The sequence below is a fragment of the Notolepis coatsorum genome (assembly GCF_963971535.1).
Source record: "Notolepis coatsorum genome assembly, chromosome: 14".
Taxonomy (NCBI): domain Eukaryota; kingdom Metazoa; phylum Chordata; class Actinopteri; order Aulopiformes; family Paralepididae; genus Notolepis; species Notolepis coatsorum.
In genome coordinates, this window is record NC_140178.1 from 97,323,300 (window position 1) to 97,347,743 (window position 24,444).

Genomic DNA, 24,444 nt, shown 5'->3' on the forward strand with positions numbered 1-24,444 from the left:
CTTCTCTCCTCCTCCTCAAAAGGAATTATATTATATTGTATTATAATGTAATGACTCTTAAAGGTACAATCTGTAATGTCATCAAATGGCAACCTCTAGGCAAAATAGCTCCTCTTCATATTGTTAAATGTTTTTGTTTTGGTCTGATGTGTGTGGGGTTGTAGTTGAGAGTATGGTGGTGGGGGGGGGGGGGGGGGGGGGTTGCTGTTGCTGGGCAATGCCTCAGGCTCTGAAAGGGGAGTCTGGAGAAATGCACAGCATAATAACTTACTATATAGTTCTATATATATTGTTATTGATAGATAGATAGATAGATAGATAGATACTTTATTGATCCCCTTGGGGAAATTCCAGTGACATTGCTATATATACACTATATTATATCATACAGAAATATAATATAACTCATGGTATGACATCCAGTCTGGGACTAAAGGCCCGTCCCTCCCTGCCTCCTCTCTCGGTGCTGGGCTGGGGGTGGGGGTGGGGGCCGGGCGTGGTGGGGCCGGGGCGCTGCTCGCAGGTGGCCTGTGGGTGAGTGTGCCAAGTGCCCTCCCGGTACGTACAGAAGCACACGGTCCACTCGTCCACGTCCACCGACTGCCCCGCGGAGATCACCTGGCTGCCGGCAAAACAGTTGGGGCCTGGAGGAGGAGGAGGAGGAGGAGGAGGAGGAGGAGGAGGAGGAGGAGGAGGAGGAGGAGGGGGAGGAGGAGGAGGAGGAGGAGGAGGAGGAGGAGGAGGAGGAGGAGGAGGAGGAGGAAGAGGAGGAGGAGAAGGAGGAGGGGGAGGAGGAGGAGGAGCAGGAGGAGGGGGAGGAGGATGAGAAGGAGGAGGAGGAGGATAAGGAGGAGGAGGAGTAGAAGAAGGAGGAGGAGAAGGTGAAGAAGGAGGGGATGGGGGAGGAGGAGAAGGAGAAGGGGGAGGGAGAAGGGGGAGGAGGAGAAGGTGTGGGATAGAGACGAGGAAGACAGAGAGACGAGAAACAAACAAGGAGAGAGAAAAAGGCAAGAGTGTTTTTTTTAAATATATATATTACTATAGACAGGGAGCAGAGTTAAGATAGTTAAAGGGTCGGCTGGCCTACGTGTTTTAGGTTATTGTTTTAGGAGTTTAGCATATGGGTTTAGGTTATTGTTCCAGTTATTGGTTTATCGAGTTAAGGCAATAAATATGAATGTATTGTAACCCGCATGAATTTGTACAGCTTTGCAATGAAATTATGTCTGAAAGACATCCGAATCTGATTGGAACCATGAGGTCCGAGGGAGCATTGAAAAAACCACCACAAGTGGATGGAGGGAGAGGATGAGGATGAGGTCTAGGAAACATAAACAACCTTGTGATAATACCATCAGAAACGCAACATAGTCTGTCTGTCTGTCTGTCACTATGTGTCTTTCTGTCAATACTGCTGGGTCCATCTGTCTGTCAGTCAAGCACAGTAACTATTAGCCCAGTGCATGCTGGGATATCAGGGACAGTGAGGGGTAAAAGCGTTGGTGGACACCAGAAGGCAACAAGGAAACAGCTTGTGTGTGTGTGTGTGTGCGTGCGTGTTAACGACACCATACTGCTGCAAGGTTACATAACAGCCCCCCCCCCCCCCCCCACCCACCCAACCCCACCCAACCCCACCCCACCTACCCAACCTCCTCCAATGTACAGTTTCTACGTCAAATGTATATACACTCTTTTCTGGACACTTTTTGTATCACAAACAGTACTGTATTTGCAAATCTGGTATGTCATAAATGTATAGATGTAGCAGTACTGTCTATCTGTATGTCATGTATGTCATATATGTTACGATCAATTGAAAATGGGGGACCCTGATGTAAACAAGACGAAAGTCTTTCTCTGGTCTGCATCCCCTTAACAATTGTATGTATTGAGCTGTACTGTACTGTACCCATTCTGCAATCTGTTAATAAAGGTTTCAATCAATCAATCAATCAATCAATGACTAGACTGCGCTGACATAGCACTTCTATCCAAAGTGCTTTACAACTTGTGCCTCACATTCACACATTCACTCACACACCAACGGCAGAGCAATGCAAGGTGCCAACCTGCTCATCGGGGGTTAAGTGTCTTGCTCAAGGACACTTCGGCACGCTGGTGTGAGGAGCCAGAATCTAACCGAGAACCAGACCAGAGACCGCTCTACTTCCCGTTCATGAAGTACTGAGCATACGACTGCATAAATGAGACTTGGATTATACTGAGTTTGTATAATGAACATATATTATGATGATATAGTTTTGCTGTTGTTAAATTCCTGTTTTGTTAAAATCCTGATAAAGGATTTGCACTACAACTCGTACACCTACTGTAAATTGTACCTAAATTGCACCTCATCCCATTTCTGCCTTGCACTATATAGTATTGTATATTAGTACACTGCATAGTATATTGTATATTATATGGTAACTCAGTTACGTCTATTCTGCATCGAACACTGTACATATGTCTATACTGAACACTGTGACCTCATTTTTTTACTTCTAATTTACATGCTATACTATGTTATTTTATTTCATACTTATCTTGTCTTGCACAGTCTCTGGAGCATAACAGTAAGAAGCATTTTGTATAAAAGTATTCTGTACTTCTGTATGACAACTATTAAAGAAACTTGAAACCTGTTCCTCCGGGGCCTGTTTGTTTGATACTTTGTGTGGAGTTATGTTTTGTGTGGAGTTATGTTTTGTGTGGAGTTATGTTTTGTGTGGGGTTATGTTTTGTGTGGGGTTATGTTTTGCGTGGAGTTATGTTTTGTGTGGAGTTATGTTTTGTGTGGAGTTATGTTTTGTGTGGGGTTATGTTTTGTGTGGAGTTATGTTTTGTGTGGAGTTATGTTTTGTGTGGAGTTATGTTTTGTGTGGAGTTATGTTTTGTGTGGAGTTATGTTTTGTGTGGAGTTATGTTTTGTGTGGAGTTATGTTTTGTGTGGAGTTATGTTTTGTGTGGGGTTATGTTTTGTGTGGGGCAGAATGGCTAGCCATGAGAGAGTGGATGAGTGACTGCCTGAATGAATAAGGAAGTGGCATTGCCAGTCAATGAGGTGCTTCACGTCTAAAGAAAACAATAAATAAATAAAATCTTGACCAATAAAATTTGAATTTTACATTGACAACCGATAGCGGTGGTTGTTGAAATCCGCTGAGGTCTAGGATTCCAAGATCAATGGCTGAAAACGAACACATGGTACCAGTAACGATGACAGGAACACCGCTCCTCTGCCAGCATTGTGACATAACAGCCATGACTCCATAGCTGCAGGGAGTATATGAGATGACATAACATGCATGGCTCTGGACGCCTCACTGAGATCCTACTAATTATAGTTTTAGCAGAGACATAGCTGTGAGCATGATGTGTGTGTGTGTGTGTGTGTGCGTGTGTGTGCGTGTGTGTGTGTGTGTGTGTGCGTGTGTGTGTGTGTGCGTGTGTGTGTGTAGCCTATGCGTGCACATGTAAAGAACATGTGGTCTGTGTACAATAGTGTGTGTGTGTGTGTTTTAGTATGTGAGTGTTTGTGTGCATCCATGCATAGCATGTTTGTCAATAGAAATTGACATGTTTATGGCTGTGTGTATGTGCATGTCAGTGTGTGTGTGTGTGTGTGTGTGTGTGTGTGTGTGTGTGTGTGTGTGTGTGTGTGTGTGTGTGTGTGTGTGTGTGTGTGTGTGTGTGAGAACTGGTAGGACACTCTTGATGGTCCTGATGAGGACAGAACACTGCAATACATCACATGACAGACAGACAGACAGACAGACAGACAGACAGACAGACAGACAGACAGACAGACAGACAGACAGACAGACAGACAGACAGACAGACAGACAGACAGACAGACAGACAGACAGACAGACAGACAGACAGACAGACAGACAGACAGACAGACAGACAGACAGACAGACAGACAGACAGACAGACAGACAGACAGACAGACAGACAGACAGACAGACAGACAGACAGACAGACAGACAGACAGACAGACAGACAGACAGACAGACAGACAGACAGACAGACAGACAGACAGACAGACAGACAGACAGACAGACAGACAGACAGACAGACAGACAGACAGACAGACAGACAGACAGACAGACAGACAGACAGACAGACAGACAGACAGACAGACAGACAGACAGACAGACAGACAGACAGACAGACAGACAGACAGACAGACAGACAGACAGACAGACAGACAGACAGACAGACAGACAGACAGACAGACAGACAGACAGACAGACAGACAGACAGACAGACAGACAGACAGACAGACAGACAGACAGACAGACAGACAGACAGACAGACAGACAGACAGACAGACAGACAGACAGACAGACAGACAGACAGACAGACAGACAGACAGACAGACAGACAGACAGACAGACAGACAGACAGACAGACAGACAGACAGACAGACAGACAGACAGACAGACAGACAGACAGACAGACAGACAGACAGACAGACAGACAGACAGACAGACAGACAGACAGACAGACAGACAGACAGACAGACAGACAGACAGACAGACAGACAGACAGACAGACAGACAGACAGACAGACAGACAGACAGACAGACAGACAGACAGACAGACAGACAGACAGACAGACAGACAGACAGACAGACAGACAGACAGACAGACAGACAGACAGACAGACAGACAGACAGACAGACAGACAGACAGACAGACAGACAGACAGACAGACAGACAGACAGACAGACAGACAGACAGACAGACAGACAGACAGACAGACAGACAGACAGACAGACAGACAGACAGACAGACAGACAGACAGACAGACAGACAGACAGACAGACAGACAGACAGACAGATAGATAGATAGATAGATAGATAGATAGATAGATAGATAGATAGATAGATAGATAGATAGATAGATAGATAGATAGATAGATAGATAGATAGATAGATAGATATGCCTTACCACCCTCACAGACGGGACAGCAGTGGTTGGGTTCGTAGGTGGGGTCGACACAGTGTGGGGCGGGGCAATCTGAGATGGTACAGTACACCTCCCTGTTGGCCTCACAGCGACACCGTTCACAGCGCGACAACTGGAACAGACACACACACACACACACACATTTCCCTCAGCTATTGTGGGCTTGTGACCAGCAGGTTTCCAGTTAGTTTCCCCGGAGTGGCTGAGGGACATGTGGTTGAGGGATGTCACTGAGTAACGCTCCACCCGCCTTCAACTGATGGAGAGGCGCAGCAAACACTGGTATTTGTTGGTCCTTATTGGTTCACCTGCCTCCTTATACTACATCATTATTGGAATGGAATGTTGGAACCTATGGAACCCGTTCTAGTGACTGGCTGGTCCTTAACACTTTGGATGCCACGGGTCCGGTGGTTTAAAAGCCTCCACCCACTTCAATGATAGCGCTCTCATATTTGCGAACGCATAAACTATATCTTAAATTATGGCTATGTGTCTAATCTGGCCGTCTCTTATCAATGACTTGTTTGCAGTCAACATTGTCGAAACGGATTGTTTTTTAATCGGTTCATTTCCGTTTTATACCATTTTGAAAAACGCTTGTTTCTTGAAACTTCCAGAAGATTTCAGAAGATTCTGTGATAAACGCCCTTTACTGTAATACACAAAACACGTTGTCATTTTTCGGCCTATTTATGAATAGTTTTCAAATAAACGCTAGATTATCGATAGTATATGTGTACTTATGCACGCTATAGAAGCGGGCTGAAAAATCGATTCTCTTATTTCCTGATCGCTCGCACACACACACACACACATAGGGCCCACGTTGATATCTCTGTGAAAAAAGCTCTGATTATCCTAAGACTAGTAAAATAGATTCCCTACCTCAGATCAGATGTTCTCCAAAAAGATTATTCCAATTCCTGATCGCCATTCCAAATATCGATCGTGTTTATTGATCCAACGCTGGGTGGTCGAAACACCGATTCCACGCTGTTCTGATGGTGGGCGATGACTCCAGTAGGCTCGGATTACATGCCTGAGAAGTCAAATGTGGAAGCAGGATTTTTTTTTCTCCCATGCGTTTCATTCAGTCTAATCCAAAGGGGTGCAGTACCACAGGGAGAGACGATAGGGGGCGGTATTTTCCCAATGGAGCTCAGAGAGACTTCCAGTGGTCCAACCTGTCAGACCATTTTCCTATATTTCAATTCTCTCTAAAGATCAGTAGAGCTAAACATACTCTGAAAATAACATGAGCAAGGCAAATATCGATAAATTCAAGAAAATGCTTGCCAATATCTCATGGAATGACTTTTATAAAGAAAGCAATGCTGAGTGATTTTGCATACCAGCATTTTATGAAAATAATTAACTCCACGTTTAATGAATGCTTTCCTTTTAGCGTGTCTACTAAAAAACACAGTCTTGACCTCAATAAGCCTTGGTTTACACCTGACTTGCAGAAGTTGCTGAGGAAAAAGAATAAATCATATAAAAAGTATAGTTAAAAAAATCCTACTCCATCCTCTCATGTTGGTTATAAATCTTATCGAAACATATAATCATTCCATTAGATCGGCCAAAAATTTATATTTCAGCGAGGAATTTAAAAGGTGCTCAAATGATAGTAAAACCACCTGGAAAGTAATACATCAGTTATTGCAGAGAGAAAAGGCTTCGTCAGAGCTGCCTCCAGTCTTTTTAGAAGGCAACAATTCCTTTGACAATCCATTTGATATTGCTAAAAAGTTCAAAGATGTTTTGTCAACATTGGTAGTAAACTAGCAAACAAAATGCCTGTTTGTCAAGGAAAACCACTTGATTTGATCAAGAGATTGTCTTCCATTTTCTTCTTTTGAGCCCCCAGACACTCAAGAAATAAGTGACTTAATTGATGAACTAAAAATGTCTACTGGTCATGACAATATCTCTACTTTCCTTGTCAAGCAGGTGAAGGAGTCTGTATTGCAGCCCCTTGTTCATATTCTCTCTCTGTCTTCAAAAACAGGCATTGTGCCAGATGATTTAAAGGTTGCCAAAGTTATTCCATTATTTAAATCAGATGATCCATGCTGCTTCAACAACTATAGACCTATATCTATTTTGCCTTGTTTTTTCAAAGATTACAAATATATATATATCACAAACGGATCCTCTATCATTTAGACTCTAATTAAATTCTCTATAAACACCAGTATGGTTTTCGGAGAAATCACTCCACTTATATGGCTCTGCTTCACCTGATTGACAAAGTAACCTCTGCCCTTGAAAATAATGAATTCTGCTGTAGGATTTTCATAGATTTTTCTAAAGCTTTTGATACAGTTAATCATGTTATTTTACTAGATAAATTGTATAAATGTGGTTTTCATGATGTCACTCACAAATGGTTGAAGAATTACATTTCCAATAGAAGTCAGTTTGTTTATGTAAGGGGTTACTTTTCTGACAAAGCCTAACTGCTCTGTGGGGTGCCTCAAGGATCGATCCTGGGGCCTTTGCTTTTTCTTATTTATATTAATGACATGTTTAACGCCTCAAATTCTTCTTCTCTCCCACTCAAATTTCCTTTCATTGATCAAAGAAGCAAATGCTGGCCTAACTGCATGGCCTCATGGTTCAATCTAAACAAATTATCATTGCATATAAAAAAAATCTAATTTTATAATTTTCAGTGGGGAAAAAAATACTCTGAAGATCTATCTAATATGTCTATTAATTCTATTGAGATGCCTAAAGTGTCATCAATGCGATTCCTCTGAGTTTATGTTGATGAGAATTTGAGCTGGAGAGAACAAATCGAAATGGTTTATAAAAAAATCTATAAATCTATTGGCATAATAAGGAGAATTATATTATAGCCTAATTTATCCTTATCTTTCTTACTGTAATTTAGTATGGGCCAGCACTCCACAACGCCCAGGACCCACCCACGGCTCCCCTCCCCCTAACTCAGCCAAACGAGTTAGTATAGCGATCAGCCCGAGCCAAGGCAATGCTGACTCTCCGGGAGTCGAGACCGCAGCCTCTTGCATTGGTGACGAGCACAATCTCCGCTACGCCACCTGACCGCCCAGTGTATTGTATTTTAACTTACACACTTACACACACATACTCACTCTCACACACACACTTACTCATACTGTAACGTTCCCCACAGTGCTGCGCCACCTGCCTTTGGTCTGTCTCCATCTCACCTTGTGAACAATGTGCTACTGCCATCCTGTGGACTAATTCAGGTGGTGCAGCTCTGTTCACGAATCACCAATTTGTGTTATGTTATTGTCACCAATTTATTGTCTGTGCATTTGTTGTCTGTGATGTTCCACTCCCTGGCCTAGTGTCTCCCCTGTCTGTGTTGGTTTTGTGAATTGGTTTAGTGTTGTCCTCAGTGTGTGTATTTATATTTCTACCCTGTAATGTTTCTGTGTCACTCTGTTCCTCCCACCTGTGTCTCATTACCAATTACCCTCATGTGTCAATCAGTCTGTGTATTTAAGTGTGGTCTGCCCTGACTTCCCAGTCGCGTCATTACTCTGTGTTCCCTGGTTCCTGTCGTGTTGTGCTCATGTGTTTGTCAGCCGTTCGCTGAACACTTTTTGTAAGTAGCTTATCTGTTCTTGTTGAGTCTCTATCGCTCCTTGTTACGGAGGATAGTATCAGTTATAGTGTTTATGTTTTGTAGGGCAATTAGCATGTTTGAAGACTTGCCCTTTCTCTGTGTTTTGGAACTACTTGTACCGTCATTAAAGGAGCAGTGCTCATATTTCATGATTCAACACATGCCTCCTGTCTATCCTCTGCTGGTCTGCGCTTGGGTTCTTCTCTGTCCACCACTGTCATGCCTAATCGTAACACATACTTACTACTCAATATCTTCAACACCTCCTTGTCTACTGGCGTGGTGCCCCTGGCCTTTAAATCAGCCGTCATTAAACCACTACTTAAAAAACCGAACCTCGACCCTCTAATCTTGAAAAATTACAGACCTATCTCCAATCTTCCGTTCCTAGCCAAAGTGTTAGAACGGATCGTCGCAACGCAACTTACTGACCATTTATCAAACAATAATCTTAATGAATCTGGCTTTAGAGCCTTACACTCCACCGAAACGGCGGTTACCAAAGTCACAAATGACTTACTGCTCTCTCTTGACTCAAACCACACTTCTGTGCTCTTATTGCTTGATCTCAGTGCAGCCTTTGACACTATCGATCACTCGATTCTTCTAGGTCGGCTTGAGAATCATGTTGGCATTCGGGGTCTCGCACTAGCTTGGTTTAAATCCTATTTAACTGATAGAACACACTGCGTGGTCTATAATGATTTAACATCTGAGACCCTCCCAGTGCAATGTGGTGTCCCACAAGGCTCTGTCCTGGGCCCTTTGCTATTTTCGATTTACATGCTACCCCTCTGCGATATCATACGCAAATTTGGCATAAACTTTCATTTTTACGCTGATGACACCCAATTATATATACCTATTAAGCCAAATGATTCCTCCCAACTACAAAACCTTGAGGCCTGCTTGCTTGCCGTCAAAAAATGGATGTCGCAAAACTTTCTACTCCTTAATGCAGATAAAACTGAGATGTTAATTGTTGGCCCCCCAAACCACAGAGGCCTGTTTCAGGACATCTCCCTCAACTTTGATACCTGTCATGTATCCCAGAGCTCCACCATAAAAAACCTCTGAGTCATTTTTTATTCCTCCCTCTCATTTAATGCACATATAAAAAATGTCACCAAAATTGCATTCTTCCATCTTCGTAATATCGCAAAAATTCGCCCCATTTTAACTCTGGCTGATGCTGAAACCCTGATTCATGCTTTTGTCTCATCACGTCTGGACTACTGTAATGCACTTTTTTCAGGCCTACCTAATTCAAGCATCAAAAATCTTCAACTCGTGCAAAATGCGGCTGCACGGATACTAACTAGAACTAGAAAATTTGATCACATCACACCAGTTTTGTCCGCCCTACACTGGCTCCCTATCCAAGCCCGATCTGACTTTAAAGTGCTACTACTCACCTACAAAATTTTAAATGGGCTTGCACCGCTCTATCTATCCGATCTCATCTCCCGATACTCGCCCGCTCGTGCTCTGCGCTCACAAAATGCGGGGCTTCTATCGATCCCTAGGGTTAAAAAGAAATCCGCCGGCCACAGAGCCTTTGTCTACCGCGCTCCCTACCTGTGGAACAAATTACCTGCCGTCATCAGGGGCGCCTGCTCTGTCGAAGCTTTTAAATCCCTGCTTAAGACCCATCTTTTCTCTCTCTCCTTCAACCTACCCTGATCTCACCTGGTCGGGGACTGACCTTTAGATTAATCTGTCTAGTTTAGTTAGGAAGTTTATTTAATTTTCCCCCATTCTCTGCTTTTTTGCAGCACCACAAACATGGGAACTCTCTAACTCCTCCCCCCCCTTCCCCTTTCCCTCCTCCATCTCTCTGAGTGCCCGTCTCCTAGCGCTGACTAAGGTGATGGATGCCTCTGGGTCTTGGCCAAGATTGCAGTGACTGCTCTACATGCACCACCGAGGCCTTGGATCAGTTACTTACCGTCGTCTGTCCGTGGTCCTGTCAACTGATGTGTCAACGCGGTTTCATTGCTGGGTTAAGTACTTCTATTCTATTCACATAATATGCTTACTTCATATATCTACTCCATTCACATATATGCTTACCACTTGTATCTATTGCTATGTCCGCCCACTACAATCACATGAGCTGTCTAACGCCTGTCCCGTCTCCCTGTCCCCCTGTGAGTTGCTGTCCTGGAGTGCTGACCGGAGTGTCGGACGTCCCGTGATGAAGGCCGGGAGGATGCGACCCCCTCTGCGTGCCCTCCTGTCTCCGGAGGTCTTGTAGTGGTGACCGAAGTGCCGGACGTCCCGCGATGATGTCGGGGAGTTCGCGACCCTCTCTGCGCCGCCCCCTATCTACTATCGCCGCCTGGCCCTTCTAAGGTTTCTCTTCTCCACACTGCCTGTGGAGCATTTTTCCCTATTGTTAGGTTTTAGTGAGTTTTTCCTTACCTTCGCGTGGGGTATGTCTGGGAGTGCTTGCATTCTTTCATTTATTTGCATTTATTTTAAATTTGTTGGACCTTATGGTGTTCTTGTTCTGTTCTTGACTTATTGTTATGTTTTCTTCTTGACTTGTTTAAAGAAGACCTGTACGGCCCATGGGGACATTAACGTGTGTTGTCGGGCCTTATAAATAAATTTGATTTGATTTAGATTCTTACTCTCACATACTCAAACAAGGTCCTTACATTGATCTTGTTTTCCAACTTGCTATATGTAATATAGTTATGTTTATTATTATAGGTGGAGGTTTCTTATAAGTCTTCTGGGCTGTTCTGCCTCTTCCTGCACTGTATATCTGTTGTACATTACAGTTGTCGTTATTGTGTTGTTGTTTTTATACTGTGCGAAAAAATAAACTAAAACTAAAAGTGAACTGGAATATATATGCTTTAATCACTAGTTAATTTAAAGTAATTAAACTGGAATATATATAAATGAGTACTATTGTGTAATAATGTTGATTATGTACTGATGTATGTACAGTGATACAGGTAGTAGCCATACTGGTCAGTGGTATAACTAGTAAGAGTAGGTAAGGGATATAGTATACAAATACAAATATAGTATACAGATATGAAAACAGGAATATATGCAGGTATTCAGACAGGTGTGGATAAATATATATATATATATGGTAAATATAAATATATATGCTGTAAATACAGTATTATTGTACATGAGTGATGACTATGATATATGGGTAGACTATAGTTTAAGGTAGGTAGCTATGATTATAGACAACAGAGTTCACAGTTCGTACAGTCTGGGTAACAAAGCCTAGGGTAAAGGCAATGGGGTTCAGAGTTCATACAGACCCTAACTCTAATTCCAACCCTGACCTGATAATCAGCGCTTTTTATGGTGTGAGTACCAGTCCTCTTTTTAAAGTTGGTTCTCACAAGTATATGACGTTAAACAACACACATGCACACACACACTCTACACTACAGACTTTTAAGGTCATGCTCAAAACTCACCTTTTCTCCATAGACAATCCTTGAGCTAGTTCTGTGTTGTAATGTGACAGGTGTATTTATGTCCGTCTGTTCTCTGTCTGCTTGGAGGGCCTGTGTGTATTTTTCTGTCGGTTTTCCTATTGTTTCCTTTTGTTTTCTTCTTTCCCAGGCTGCGCCCTGAGCTGATGTAACTATTGGTTTGGGGGCGCAATATAAATAAATGTATCATATCATATCATAATCATATCACACACACACACATTCAAGGGCGGACACCAATACACACATGCATGCATAGGATATTTTTACTGTATATTTTATATTAGAATGTAACATAGGAAATGTATATCCTGGACCATATTTTATTCTTAGGCTTATTTTTTTTTTTTATTCTTATTTGTGACTTTTTGTTTTGTCTACCTACATTTTTACTGTTTACTGTGAGCGATTTGTAGTGCCAAATTTCCCTCGGGATGAATAAAGTATTTCTATTCTATTCTATGCACTATACTCGCACAGGTCACACAGAGTTGATCAGCCGCTGACCTCATTGGCTCTTTACGGCAAAGACCCACAACATCCTCAGTTACACAACAAGGAATCAATGACTCTCCTCTCGTCACCCGATTCCTAATGAGCGAACGACCTGTCCTCATGTGCACAACGTTGCTGACTGACATGATGAAGCTGTAATGAAGACTGATATATTCTATATTGTCACTTGTGGGGGCGAGTGTCTGTTCTTCAAGTATTGTGTTTGAAACGACTGTCTAGGCCACTTTGTTTTCATTTGCAGCCCTCTGGGTTTAAAGACTTAAAGGGGAACTATTTTACTATTTCTTTCACTATTTGGGCACTTTTACACAATTCCTGTGAGTTTATGGAACACCTCTGTAATTTTTTATTTTTTTTTAATTCATTGTTTTGTATTTCTAATCAAGTACTCAAAAACAGCATTTTTCTACCTCAAGATCTTAAGCCGTTTTGAGCCTGGGCTCCAACCACTGTGTGGCCTGATGCCCCATGGGGCCACATTATTATGCAGCTGAGTCTCTCTGACATCACAAATCAGCACATTTTCAGATGACTGAAGAAGAATGCGCCAATATGAGAATTAGAGACATAGATCATATTAATATAATTCCACATAGCTAGGAAACAATGCTAAAAACTGAAAAAGGCCATTTATAAGATAGTTCCCCTTTAAAGGGGCACTTCACCAATAAGAAAACAATGCTGATTTATTTTGCACATAATCTCTAAAAAAAAGAATTATTATAATATATATATATATATATATATATATATATATATTTTTTTTTTTTTTTTTTTTTTAATCTTATGTTGTGGGACTTGTACAGCACTTTGGTAAACTTTGTTGTTTTTAAATGTGCTCTATAAATAAAGTGGATTGGATTAATGTATTAAGTAGCCCCTTTCGTGACTGTGACGCAGCCAACAAGGTTTCACTCGGCTGCGCTGCCTGGGTGCAGTGGGGCTGCTCTCACAGCCAACAACATGACATTACATAATTATGTTGCAACCTTCGTCTATCAAGCAAACAATTATATTATATTTAATTTATAATTTATAATTATATCAGACAATGCACCTACAAAAGCAGATGATTACAATTAAATTAGCCAACTTGGTAACACATTAGTCATAGCAGCATAGGCATAGCCTTATTAATGTTTTGTGTGGCGTCGCCGTTGTGTACAGATGCATTTTGGAGGCAAAAATAATAATAAAAAAATACGTTTTTTTTTTTTACACTTCGATTTTTTTTTTTATGTTCGAAGCTCATGCCATCGAACGAAGCTTCGAAGTATTTAAGACAGCCCTAGTCACTGCACAAAACATTTTTATGTATCAAACTTATTTTTTTTTGCCAATCTTCGACACTCCAGGCTGTCATAATCCCACCCCACAAAAAATGACATTAGCATTTATGGGATGGAAAATAATTAACCCTTAGTGTTTTTTGTCTTGAAAATAAGCCACGCTTCAATCACACAAACTGGTATTTAATAGAGATGTTCCGATACCATTTTCTCCTTCCCGATCCGATTCCAATACCTAAGCTTTGGGTATCGGCCGATACCGATACTGATCCGATACCAGTGCATACATAAAAAAAAAAAAAAAAAAAAAAAAAAATTATATAAATTATAAAAAAAGATAAACATATTTATACAGCTACTGTTTTATACTGTTTTTTAGTAATAACTATAAAGTAATGTTATTTATTCAACAACAGGTGATTGTATAGATTAGTATTAATAATAATAATAATGGATTAGATTTGTACCGCGCTCCACATTCGCGAGAATCTCAGAGCGCTTACAGGAGACAAAAACAAAAGTTAAATGAATAAAACAATTTAAAATGAATAAAAACAATTAAAAAGACTAACAACCAGTAAAATGGAAGAACCTAAGAGTAAAATAAAATAAAAATAATAGTAAAATGAATAGAAGTAAATAAAATTAAAAGTAAAAGAAAATTCAGGCAAAAGCCTTGTTAAAAAGAAATGTTTTTAGGCCCCTTTTAAAAACCTCGACGGATTGTGGTGCTCTCAGGTGGATGGGGAGAGCATTCCAAAGTCTGGGTGCGGCGGAGCAGAAGGCGCGATCACCCATGGAGTGCAGCTTAGTCCTGGGGGCTTTGAGGAGGTAGGCTGTGCCGGAGCGGAGGGAACGTGAGGAGGACTGGGGGGTGAGGAGTTCCTTGAGATAGGCAGGGGCACCACCGTGTACGCACTGGTGAGTGAGGAGGGACACCTTGAACTCAATTCTGTGTTCCACGGGGAGCCAGTGAAGGGATCTGAGGGTGGGGGTGATGTGATCATATTTGCGCACCCTCATCAGGATCCTAGCAGCGACATTCTGAATGGTTTGCAGTTTTTTAATGCTTTTGCTAGGAATCCCGATGAGGAGTGCATTGCAATAGTCCAGCCTGGAGGAAATAAAAGCGTGGACGAGTTTCTCCGAGTCTGCCAGGGTGAGTGAGGGGCGGAGTTTGGTGATGTTACGGAGGTGAAAGAAAGAGGTCTTGCAGAGGTGTTTGATGTGTGTATCATATGTGAGGTGGGGGTCCATTTTCACGCCCAAGTTGGTGACAAGGGTGGAAAGGGGAATGTCCTGACCGGAGAAGGAGATGGTGGTGATGGTGGTTGACCGGACCTGGTGTGGGGTACCGATCAGCATGGCTTGTGTTTTGGAGCTGTTGACCTGGAGAAACCTGTGGTTCATCCACGCCTTAGTCTCCTCCAGGCAAGTGGTCAGTGTGGGGGGTGATGAAGGTGATGATGGTGTGATCCGGATATATAACTGGGTGTCGTCAGCGTAGCAGTGGAAAGACACACCGTGCCGGCCGATGATGCGGCCGAGGGGGAGCATGTACAGGGTGAACGGCAGGGGGCCGAGGACGGATCCCTGGGGGACACCGCAGGTGACAGGGTGGTTGGAGGATGTTGCGCCTCCGAGGGAGACACACTCAGTCCGACCAGCCAAGAGGGACTGGAATAAGGCAAGGGCTAGGTCGCGGAGTCCGACATTGGAGTGGAGACAGTCCAGTAGAATGGGATGATCCACCGTGTCGAAGGCTGCCGATAGGTCGAGAAGGACCAGAATGGATGGGGTTCCCGCATCCGCCGCCATCAGTAGATCGTTGGTTACCCTGACCAGGGCTGTCTCTGTACTGTGCGCGGAGCGGAAACCAGACTGGAACTTCTCGAAGATGTTGTTGTCTCCGAGGTGTGCTAGGAGCTGCTTCGCAACTACCTTCTCCAGCACCTTGTAAAGGAACGGGAGGTTGGAGATGGGCCGGTAGTTAACGAGGGCCTCTGGGTCCAGGGTGGGTTTCTTCAGGAGGGGGGTGATGATGGCAGTTTTGAGGGCAGGCGGAACGTGGCCAGCCTGCAGAGGTTGATGGTGCTGGTCATGAGGGGACCAATAGTGCGGATGTTGGCTTTCACCAGGGCTGTGGGGAGGGGATCCAGAGCACACGTGGATGACTTCATCCTCCCGATGATGGCCTCGACCTCACGCTGCGTGGTGTCGCTGAAACAGCGGAGGAGCTGGGAGACTTCAGGCTGTAAGACAGCAGGTGGAGCAGGTGAGGAAGAGGAGCCGGGGAGGAGAGAGCGGATGCCCTCAACCTTGGATGTGAAAAATGACATGAAGTCATTACATCGCTTCTCAGTGGTCTCTCTGTGTGCCTGGGTTTGGGGTTTGAGGAGGTGGTGTATGGTGGAAAAAAGCTGTTTAGAATTGCCGGGGCTATTGTTGATGATGTTGGAGTAGAACCGTGACCGAGCGTCCTTCAGGGCTTTGGAGTAGGCCTTTTGGTGCTCTCTGTAGACCTCTCTGTGCACGGTGAGTCCCGACGCAGTGAGGCGTCGCTCAAGGACACGGCCAGCCACCTTCATCTCCCTAAGCTCGCTATTAGTATCAGTAATTGAAAACTATCTCAATGAGTTCACCCACGGAAAGGTTGTTGGCACATTGGTTCCACACGGACGTTATACGTTGCTGCACTTGCTTCTACAAGGCTCCATTTAGGTTAGCTACTGTAGTAGTAGAGGCTCTGTTGTGATTTTTTGCACAATAAATATTCAACATTCTCTTTTGAGACTCCGCCTCAGACTCTTATCATTTGGCACTAAAAGCTAAACATTGTCACCGATATGGCTGTCCACAACATCATTAATTGTGTGCGAGGTAGATCAGTGATGACGTTAGCGTGAGCTAGGGTAGCTAGCATGAGCTACCGGTAGATGGAAACAATGTAACATTACTAGGGCTGCAACTAATGACTATTTTGGTAGTCGACTAATCTGCCGATTATTTTTTCGATTAGTCGACTAATCGAAAACCAATGTAAACAAAAAAAAAAAAAAAAAAAAAAAAAAAGGGGATTTTTTTTTTTTTTTTTTTTAAACTACCTATCTTTGTGAAAGTGGCTTCTCAGCTCTGGTCCAGCTGAAGACAGAGCAGAGGAACAGATTGGACATTGAGCATGACCTCAGAGTTGCTTGTCTACCATCACCCCAGACTTTGAGACTCTTGTCAGGACCAAACAACAACATCATAACATGATGATCCCATAGCAAATTAAAATAATGACTCATGAAACATTTGAATTTGGATCTTGCAACTTTAAATGAAATGTATTTGAAATGTTGAAGTCAAGAATACAGTCAGTCAGTGCATTGAGTCAAGTGCAATCACTCATAACAACTTAAGATAAATAAATTAAATAATACAAAATTGGAAGTGTAGTGCACTGTACTTTAAGTTTAAATAACTAAAATAATAATAAGAAAAAAGAAATAACTAGCAGCAGCATCTGCCCCCAGCACCACGGCTGATGGGGCTGTAACTTGGTCCACGACCAGGAGGGGAGGGTGACGTACACTACTGAGTACTGACGTCGTGGAACAGCTGTAGGGGGAGACGGGGATGAGTCAGATCAGACAGACTTCTAGGTCTTTTGTTTGCTGGGTGTGAGAGGAGTCCGTGTGTGTGTGTAATTGTGTATGTGTGTGTGTCTTACTCTGATCGCTGTGTGAGAGTGAGAGGAGTGTGTGTACTGTACTGTGTAATTTGTGTATGTGTGTGTCTTACTCTGATCGCTGTGTGTGAGTGAGAGGAGTATGTGTGTGTGTCTTACTCTGATCGCTGTGTGTGAGTGAGAGGAGTATGTGTGTGTGTCTTACTCTGATCGCTGTGTGTGAGTGAGAGGAGTGCGTGTGTAACTGTGTAATGTATTGTGTGTCTGTCTGTCTGATGATCATCATCTCCTGCAGGGGAACACAGTACACCAATTTCTTTAAATTGCAGTGAGTGCGAGCATATCGACATGCTCTGTACTTTAAATAACTACTAAAATAATAATATTAAAAAAAGAAATAACTAGCAGCAGCATCTGCCCCCAGCACCACGGCTGATGGGGCTGTAACTTGGTCCAGGACCAGGAGAGAAGGGTGACGTACTGACGTCGTGGAACAGCTGTAGGGGGAGAGGGGGATGACATGAGTCAGATCAGACAGACTTCTAGGTCTTTTGTTTGCTGTGTGTGAGAGGAGTCTGTGTGTGTGTGTGTATGTGTGTGACAGACAGTGGTGGTATTGGTGGTGTATGTTAGTAGTGGTGGTGGTATTGGTGGAGTTAGTAGTGGTGGTATTGGTGGTGTTAGTAGTGGTGGTGGTGGTGTTAGTAGTGGTGGTGTTAGTAGTGGTGGTGGTGTTAGTAGTGGTGGTGGTGTTAGTAGTGGTGGTGTTAGTAGTGGTGGTGGTGTTAGTAGTGGTGGTGGTGTTAGTAGTGGTGGTGTTAGTAGTGGTGGTATTGGTGGTGTTAGTAGTGGTGGTGTTAGTAGTGGTGGTGGTGGTGGTGTTAGTAGTGGTGGTATTGGTGGTGTTAGTAGTGGTGGTGTTAGTAGTGGTGGTGGTGTTAGTAGTGGTGGTATTGGTGGTGTTAGTAGTGGTGGTGGTGGTGTTAGTAGTGGTGGTGTGGTGTTAGTAGTGGTGGTGGTGTTAGTAGTGGTGGTATTGGTGGTGGTGTTAGTACGTGTCTTACTCTGATCGCTGTGTGTGAGTGAGAGGAGTGTGTATGTGTCCAATGTGTGTGTGTCTTACTCTGATCACTGTGAGTGAGAGGAGTGCGTGTGTGTGTGTAATTATAATGTATTGTGTGTGTCTGTCTGATCATCATCATCTCCTGCAGGGGAACACAGTACACCATTTACAATTTCTGATGCCAGCAGCCAGCAGGACATTGGCGCCATTGTCATGAACAACCGCCACAAGCTTGCTTGGAGGGATCTCAAACCTTTCCACAGCCTGCTCAATCCATGTAGCAATGTTGGTCCCAGTGTGCCGTTCTTCGAGCTTCCAGTCATCACTTATAAAGTGACAGGTGATGCCAAGATATGCCTCTGTCGCAACACTGGTCCAGGCATCAGTTGTCAGGGCAATCTTGTTCTTGTTTGCTTTAAGAGCAATTTTAACCTTAGCAAAAGTATCTTCATACTTTCTCTCCATGAGCTTTGTAAAATGAGTTCTGGAAGGTAAGGTGTAACCTGAATGGAATGTTATGTGGTGACCATCTGCTTAAAGCCCTCATCTTCAACCATCGATAATGGTCTCATGTCTTTAACAAGCATGGTGAGGATGCTCTCTGTGAAGACTCCAGCCATTTGAGGGGTGCATGAGCCTCTCTTCAGGACAAACTCATCCACACGTGTTTGCTTTGCCCTACAATAGAAAGAGAACAAAAAAAACAGAAAGCTGTATTAATTATCATCAGAATTTGTAGGCTATAGTATCAGACTATCAGTTTATTTTTATTAATTATAGTCAGCCTTATATATACCTAGGCTAGAAGTAATAATATTGAGATGCAATATCTATGTTTTCCCACTAGAGGGAGTTATCGCTTAAGGGATATTATTTTGTGGACTACAGACAGAGTGACTACAGATATATACGTGAGGTATTTCCGTATCCGGTTGGTCGGCATAACAAACGAAACTAAAAGTGAAGCAGCGCCAGCAACGCTGTAACCTCACCTGTACTAACTACTAAGCATGGCGCTGTTTAACGTTACTTACAACATACAGCAGCAGCGCAGCCTCTATAAGCCTCAGCAATAGAGTTCGCATAGCAAGCATTATATCCATATCCATGAGACGTTCTGTTTTCCAACGTAAAAAATACAATACTATGGCTAACTACTCTAGAACTTACCCATGTTCCGACGACGTCACCGTGGCTCCGGGGTGCTTTCGTTTTAGATGTTCGTGCATCGCCGTGGTGCTGCTGTGAAATGCCAATTCCACCTTGCATAATCGGCATTTAACAGTTTTCTTCGGTTTGTCATCTGTAAAGAATTCCCACACCTTTGATGCCCTCGGTCTAGCTTTTTTTAATTCATCTCCTCCGTCTTTCTCTCTCCCTTCCGCCATCTCATCTCCTCTGTCTTTCTCTCTCCCTTCCGCCATCGTTCATTCTTTCTTCTGAAGTGAAGTTCTTACCTGCAGGCTGCGCCGTTAAGTACCAGAATGCACTGCAGTCAGACAATGGAAACTATACTGCCCCCAGCAGTTCCTGTAGTGCATTGCAGTTACAAATGAACATTTGCGCATTGCAGTTACTTATTATTAATTGTTATTGTTATTGTTTTTAATGACTAATCGACGCAACAATATCTCGTCGACGATTTTTCATAATCGACGATCGACTAATCGTTGCAGCCCTAAACATTACTGGTGAAAAAGTGATTTACCTTGGAATACTCCTGTGCCAATTTGCTGTATGTTGCTTGCAGGTCTGCAGCCATTATTGCTGGATTATGAATAGCCCCAACTTTAGCCAAGGTAACGTTAAAGCTAAAACTTTTAGTTAACGCTAGCTTTCTGTTAGCTGTTCAGCTAATGCTAATAACACCAGAGCTCCCCGTCAACAGCGCTCTGTTGAGACAATGGCACTGCTGTTAAAATGACAAATGCATTGACACTTTAATTCAAGGTCGATTAAACACACGTTTGTTTTATAATGCTCACTCAGCAGACCGCAGTGTTGTTGATAAATTACGTCATATGGTATCGGAGCGCAGAATTAGAGGGTATACTCGCCGATACCGATACCAGCATTTTAGGCAGTATCAGCGGCATTTCCGATACTGGTATCGGTATCGGAACAACTCTAGTATTTAAGGGGTTAAAATCCTGAAAATTAATGAATATTTTATATGTATGTTGAGGACTGAAGTTAATAATGGTATTCATAAAAAAATATGTAAAATAAATTCATAAGTAAATATATATATATTATATTACATGTAAAGTACATGGGACAGAAAACGTCCCAAAGGGTACACCGTGTGCAGTGTTTTATACACTGTCACTGCACAAAACATTTTTATGTATAAAACTTATTTTTGTTGCCAATCTTCGACACTCCAGGCTCTCATAATCCCACCCCAAAAAAAATTACATTAGCATTTATGGGATGGAAAATAATTAACCCTTAGTGTTTTTTGTCTTGAAAATAAGCCACGCTTCAATCACACAAACTGGTATTTAAGGGGTTAAAATCCTGAAAATGAATGAATATTTTATATGTATGTTGAGGACTGAAGTTAATAATGGTATTCATAAATTTTTTTTTTAAAGAAATTCATAAGTAAATATATATAATATTACATGTAATGTACATGGGACATAAAACGTCCCAAAGGGTACACCATGTGCAGTGCTTTAGTGGGGTGAACGAAGGTTTTACAACTCAATGAATTGAAAAGGTACTGACAGGTATTTTGACTATTATGCACTTTGCGACTAAGTAATCTACTGTGTCTATGTCTATACTATATGCATTCAAGAGTATAGCACTGAAGTTTGACACTGTTTGACGAACAATGTTACTTACCCTTAGCTGCCAGATTTGTACTCCTCCTGCTGACTTGTTGTACAGAACTTTGCTTTGGATAAAAGCATCAGCTAAATTACTAAACATAACTGTAAATGTAAATAAGGTAGCAGTCCCTATAAGACAAGGTACAACTATTTTTTCATCTACACCATGCATTTCATTAAGCTGAAATTAACACAACACAACGATTCAATGTCCCCGATGGTGGCCATATTCAAACAAATGTACTGTCAGTGTCAATAAATGTCAAACTAAATATATTTGCGCATTGGATATGTGTGAAATGTGTGCAAAATAAATCAGCACTGTTTTTTGGTGAATTGCCCCTTTAACCTAACTGTACTAAACAAATTAGTAATGAAAACTGACATGTGGAGCGGAGGTTTGCGGCTTTAGGTGAGTAAATGATCAAATCACGCACGGAGAGCAAGCAGCGTCCATGTTATTGTGCACACATTACGCAATTGCGAAATGTAGGAGCTCTAGTTGGGAATGTGGTGTGCGACATCAGTCACCTTGGAAGTTACAACTTTAAATGAAATAAAAAATTATAAGTGCGTATGTTTCAAATTATGCCATAACAACACGCAAGTCTCCTTGTGCTTAAATGGAAAGTAGATTTTTTGAAAACTTTACGGGTCGGACTCACCATGAACTCCTCGAGGAGCCGGTACGTTTTGCCTCCGTATACGCACACCTTGGCTACCGCCTCGCACACCGGGCAGCACGCCTTGTATTTGATCCGCGTGCACCGGGGGTGAATGCGGGGACACTTGGGTCGGACGCACAGGGGGCCGTCCACGGTGCACGTGCACGGGCACGCCGAGGGGCTCGGGTAGTACACCTCTCCGATGCCATAGACGAAGCCGTGGTCGTCGAGGCACCACTTCCCCCGGTAGTCCCCGAACTCGTCGTACTCCGAGTCCGTGTTGGACGAGTATTCCGCCACGAGACCGTGCGCGAGAAGGAAGAGTGCGATGGAGAGGCAGAGCGCGCGGTGCCGGTGGCTCATCGTTGTTAACGGGATCACTACGCCGAGCACACCATCTGTGTCTGCTGCGCTGCCGTGCGCTTTTTTGCCCCCCTCCACCCCCGTCAGGAGCACCGGTGACGATGATGGTGCGCTTGTTTGTCTCCGTCACTAGATGCTCTTCGAGCCGAGATGTGAAGGACAGGAGAGGCGATGATTCGGTATTGTTTTTTTTTTTTTTTTTTTTTTTAGTTTTTGTAGCACTCTGCTCCGCCTCCATGTTGAGTATGTAAACAAATATTCAAATAAACATTTGATATAATGTATGTGTTTTACTGTAGTAATTCATTTTACACATAATTCTACATATTTTTTTGTAATACATTAAGCAACAAAAAAATCTGAGGACCGCTTGGGAGCCGAAAGAACCGGCTCTCTAAAAAGAGCCGGAATTCCCATAGTCCTGCCCGACAGCGTAACTGGTTAATCATGTGAGGGGGCCGGGAAAGTAACATAATAACACTCATATCAAGTACACTTATGATTTACTTGCACTTCACATTTGACTATTAGACTAAATTACATTCCGCTTCAAAGTAATTTTAAGTACAGAACTAGCAACAGGCAAACGGTGTACTTCAAGGTGGACAGACTCATTCAAACAGGACCATAGACAAATGAAAGAGCACTTTGTTGAACTTTTTTTGTTTTGTTCTGATGTGCGTGTTGGATTTCTCAAGTTTTTATGTAAGGGATAATGTATAGCTACGAGGTCATTGTCGCAAAATAATTGACCGACACAGAGTTTAGAATACCGAGGCGCCTCGCCGAGGTGTTCTAAACGTAGTGAAGGTCAGTAGCGGCTGCTGGTTCTCTCTCCACTAGGGGCGCTATACCAAAACATTTTGCAAACATGTACAGTACCACGCAACCGACTCATGGCAAGACGTGAGCGATTCGACTCACGCTCACGGCAATGAATCGGCTCTTATGAACGAGTCGCTCAGCTGTTACTACAACAACACACAACCAGTCAAATAAAGTATAGTCTAATTCACAACTTGAAACACAATATATAAATAGAAAAGTTAGAAACAAAACTCGCTCCGTCTCCAAACACACGCAGATCTCTCCCTCTCTCTCCTTCTCTCTCTCACACACAGCGCGACGTGGAATCGATTCGTTACACAATCAGACCTAGTATATGTAGTATTATATACCAAGAATAACTTCAGTATGAGTACACGGCTGTACACATATTTTGCATATTGTTAAACGAGCCAAGGCTAGCTATTAAACTATCGATATGAATCGAAAATCTGGGACCCTGATGTAAACAAGACAAACGTCTTTCTCTGGTCTGCATCCCCTTAACAATTGTGTGTATTGAGCCGTACTGTATTGTACCCATACTGCAATCTGTTAAAGTTTTCATTCATTCATTCATTCAAACATAGACGATATTGAACAAGCCATAATCCACGTATTTTCAATCCAAAAGAAAGAGAGAGAGAGAGAGAGAGAGAAGCGTTATCTGAGTGGCTGAGAGAGAGAGAGAGAGAGAGAGAGAGAGAGACAGAGAGAGAGAGAGAGAGAGAGAGCGAGAGAGAGAGAGAGAGAGAGAGAAAGATCGCTGATCTACCTTGTTGTTGGCAGAAGCCGGGCTTGTTGATAAAGTATATCCACCCCATGGCATTGTCCATCCAGCCTGTGTTGATGTCCATCCATTGTCCATGCATGTCCCTCCACACTGCATCCATAATATAGCTTGTTAATAGCCAACAAGTACTGTGAGTGCCTTTGTCCATGTCCGCCTCGAACAGCCTGCAAACTACCTGGTGTTCTATCGCCATGCTCTAGACAAACTCTAACCTTAACCAACTTTGAAAGAGTGCCTAAGCCTAACCGTTGAAAGAACTTGCCATCACGCTCCAAGACAAATATCTGCATCACACAACACAACAACAGCATAAACTCATGTTGCAAACTGCGGTT

The 24,444-nt window shown here is 42.9% G+C and overlaps 1 protein-coding gene across 1 annotated transcript; it reads right to left on the reverse strand.

Moving 5' to 3' along the window:
• Positions 1–405: 405 nt before the first annotated feature.
• Positions 406–22,491, reverse strand: LOC311240667 (von Willebrand factor C domain-containing protein 2-like; the record flags this gene model as incomplete). Its single annotated transcript, XM_084329239.1, has 3 exons — positions 406–644; positions 4,964–5,093; positions 22,129–22,491. The coding sequence occupies 3 exons, from the start codon at positions 22,489–22,491 to the stop codon at positions 406–408; spliced, it is 732 nt and encodes a 243-aa protein (XP_084185365.1).
• Between the last annotated feature and the right edge of the window lie 1,953 nt (positions 22,492–24,444).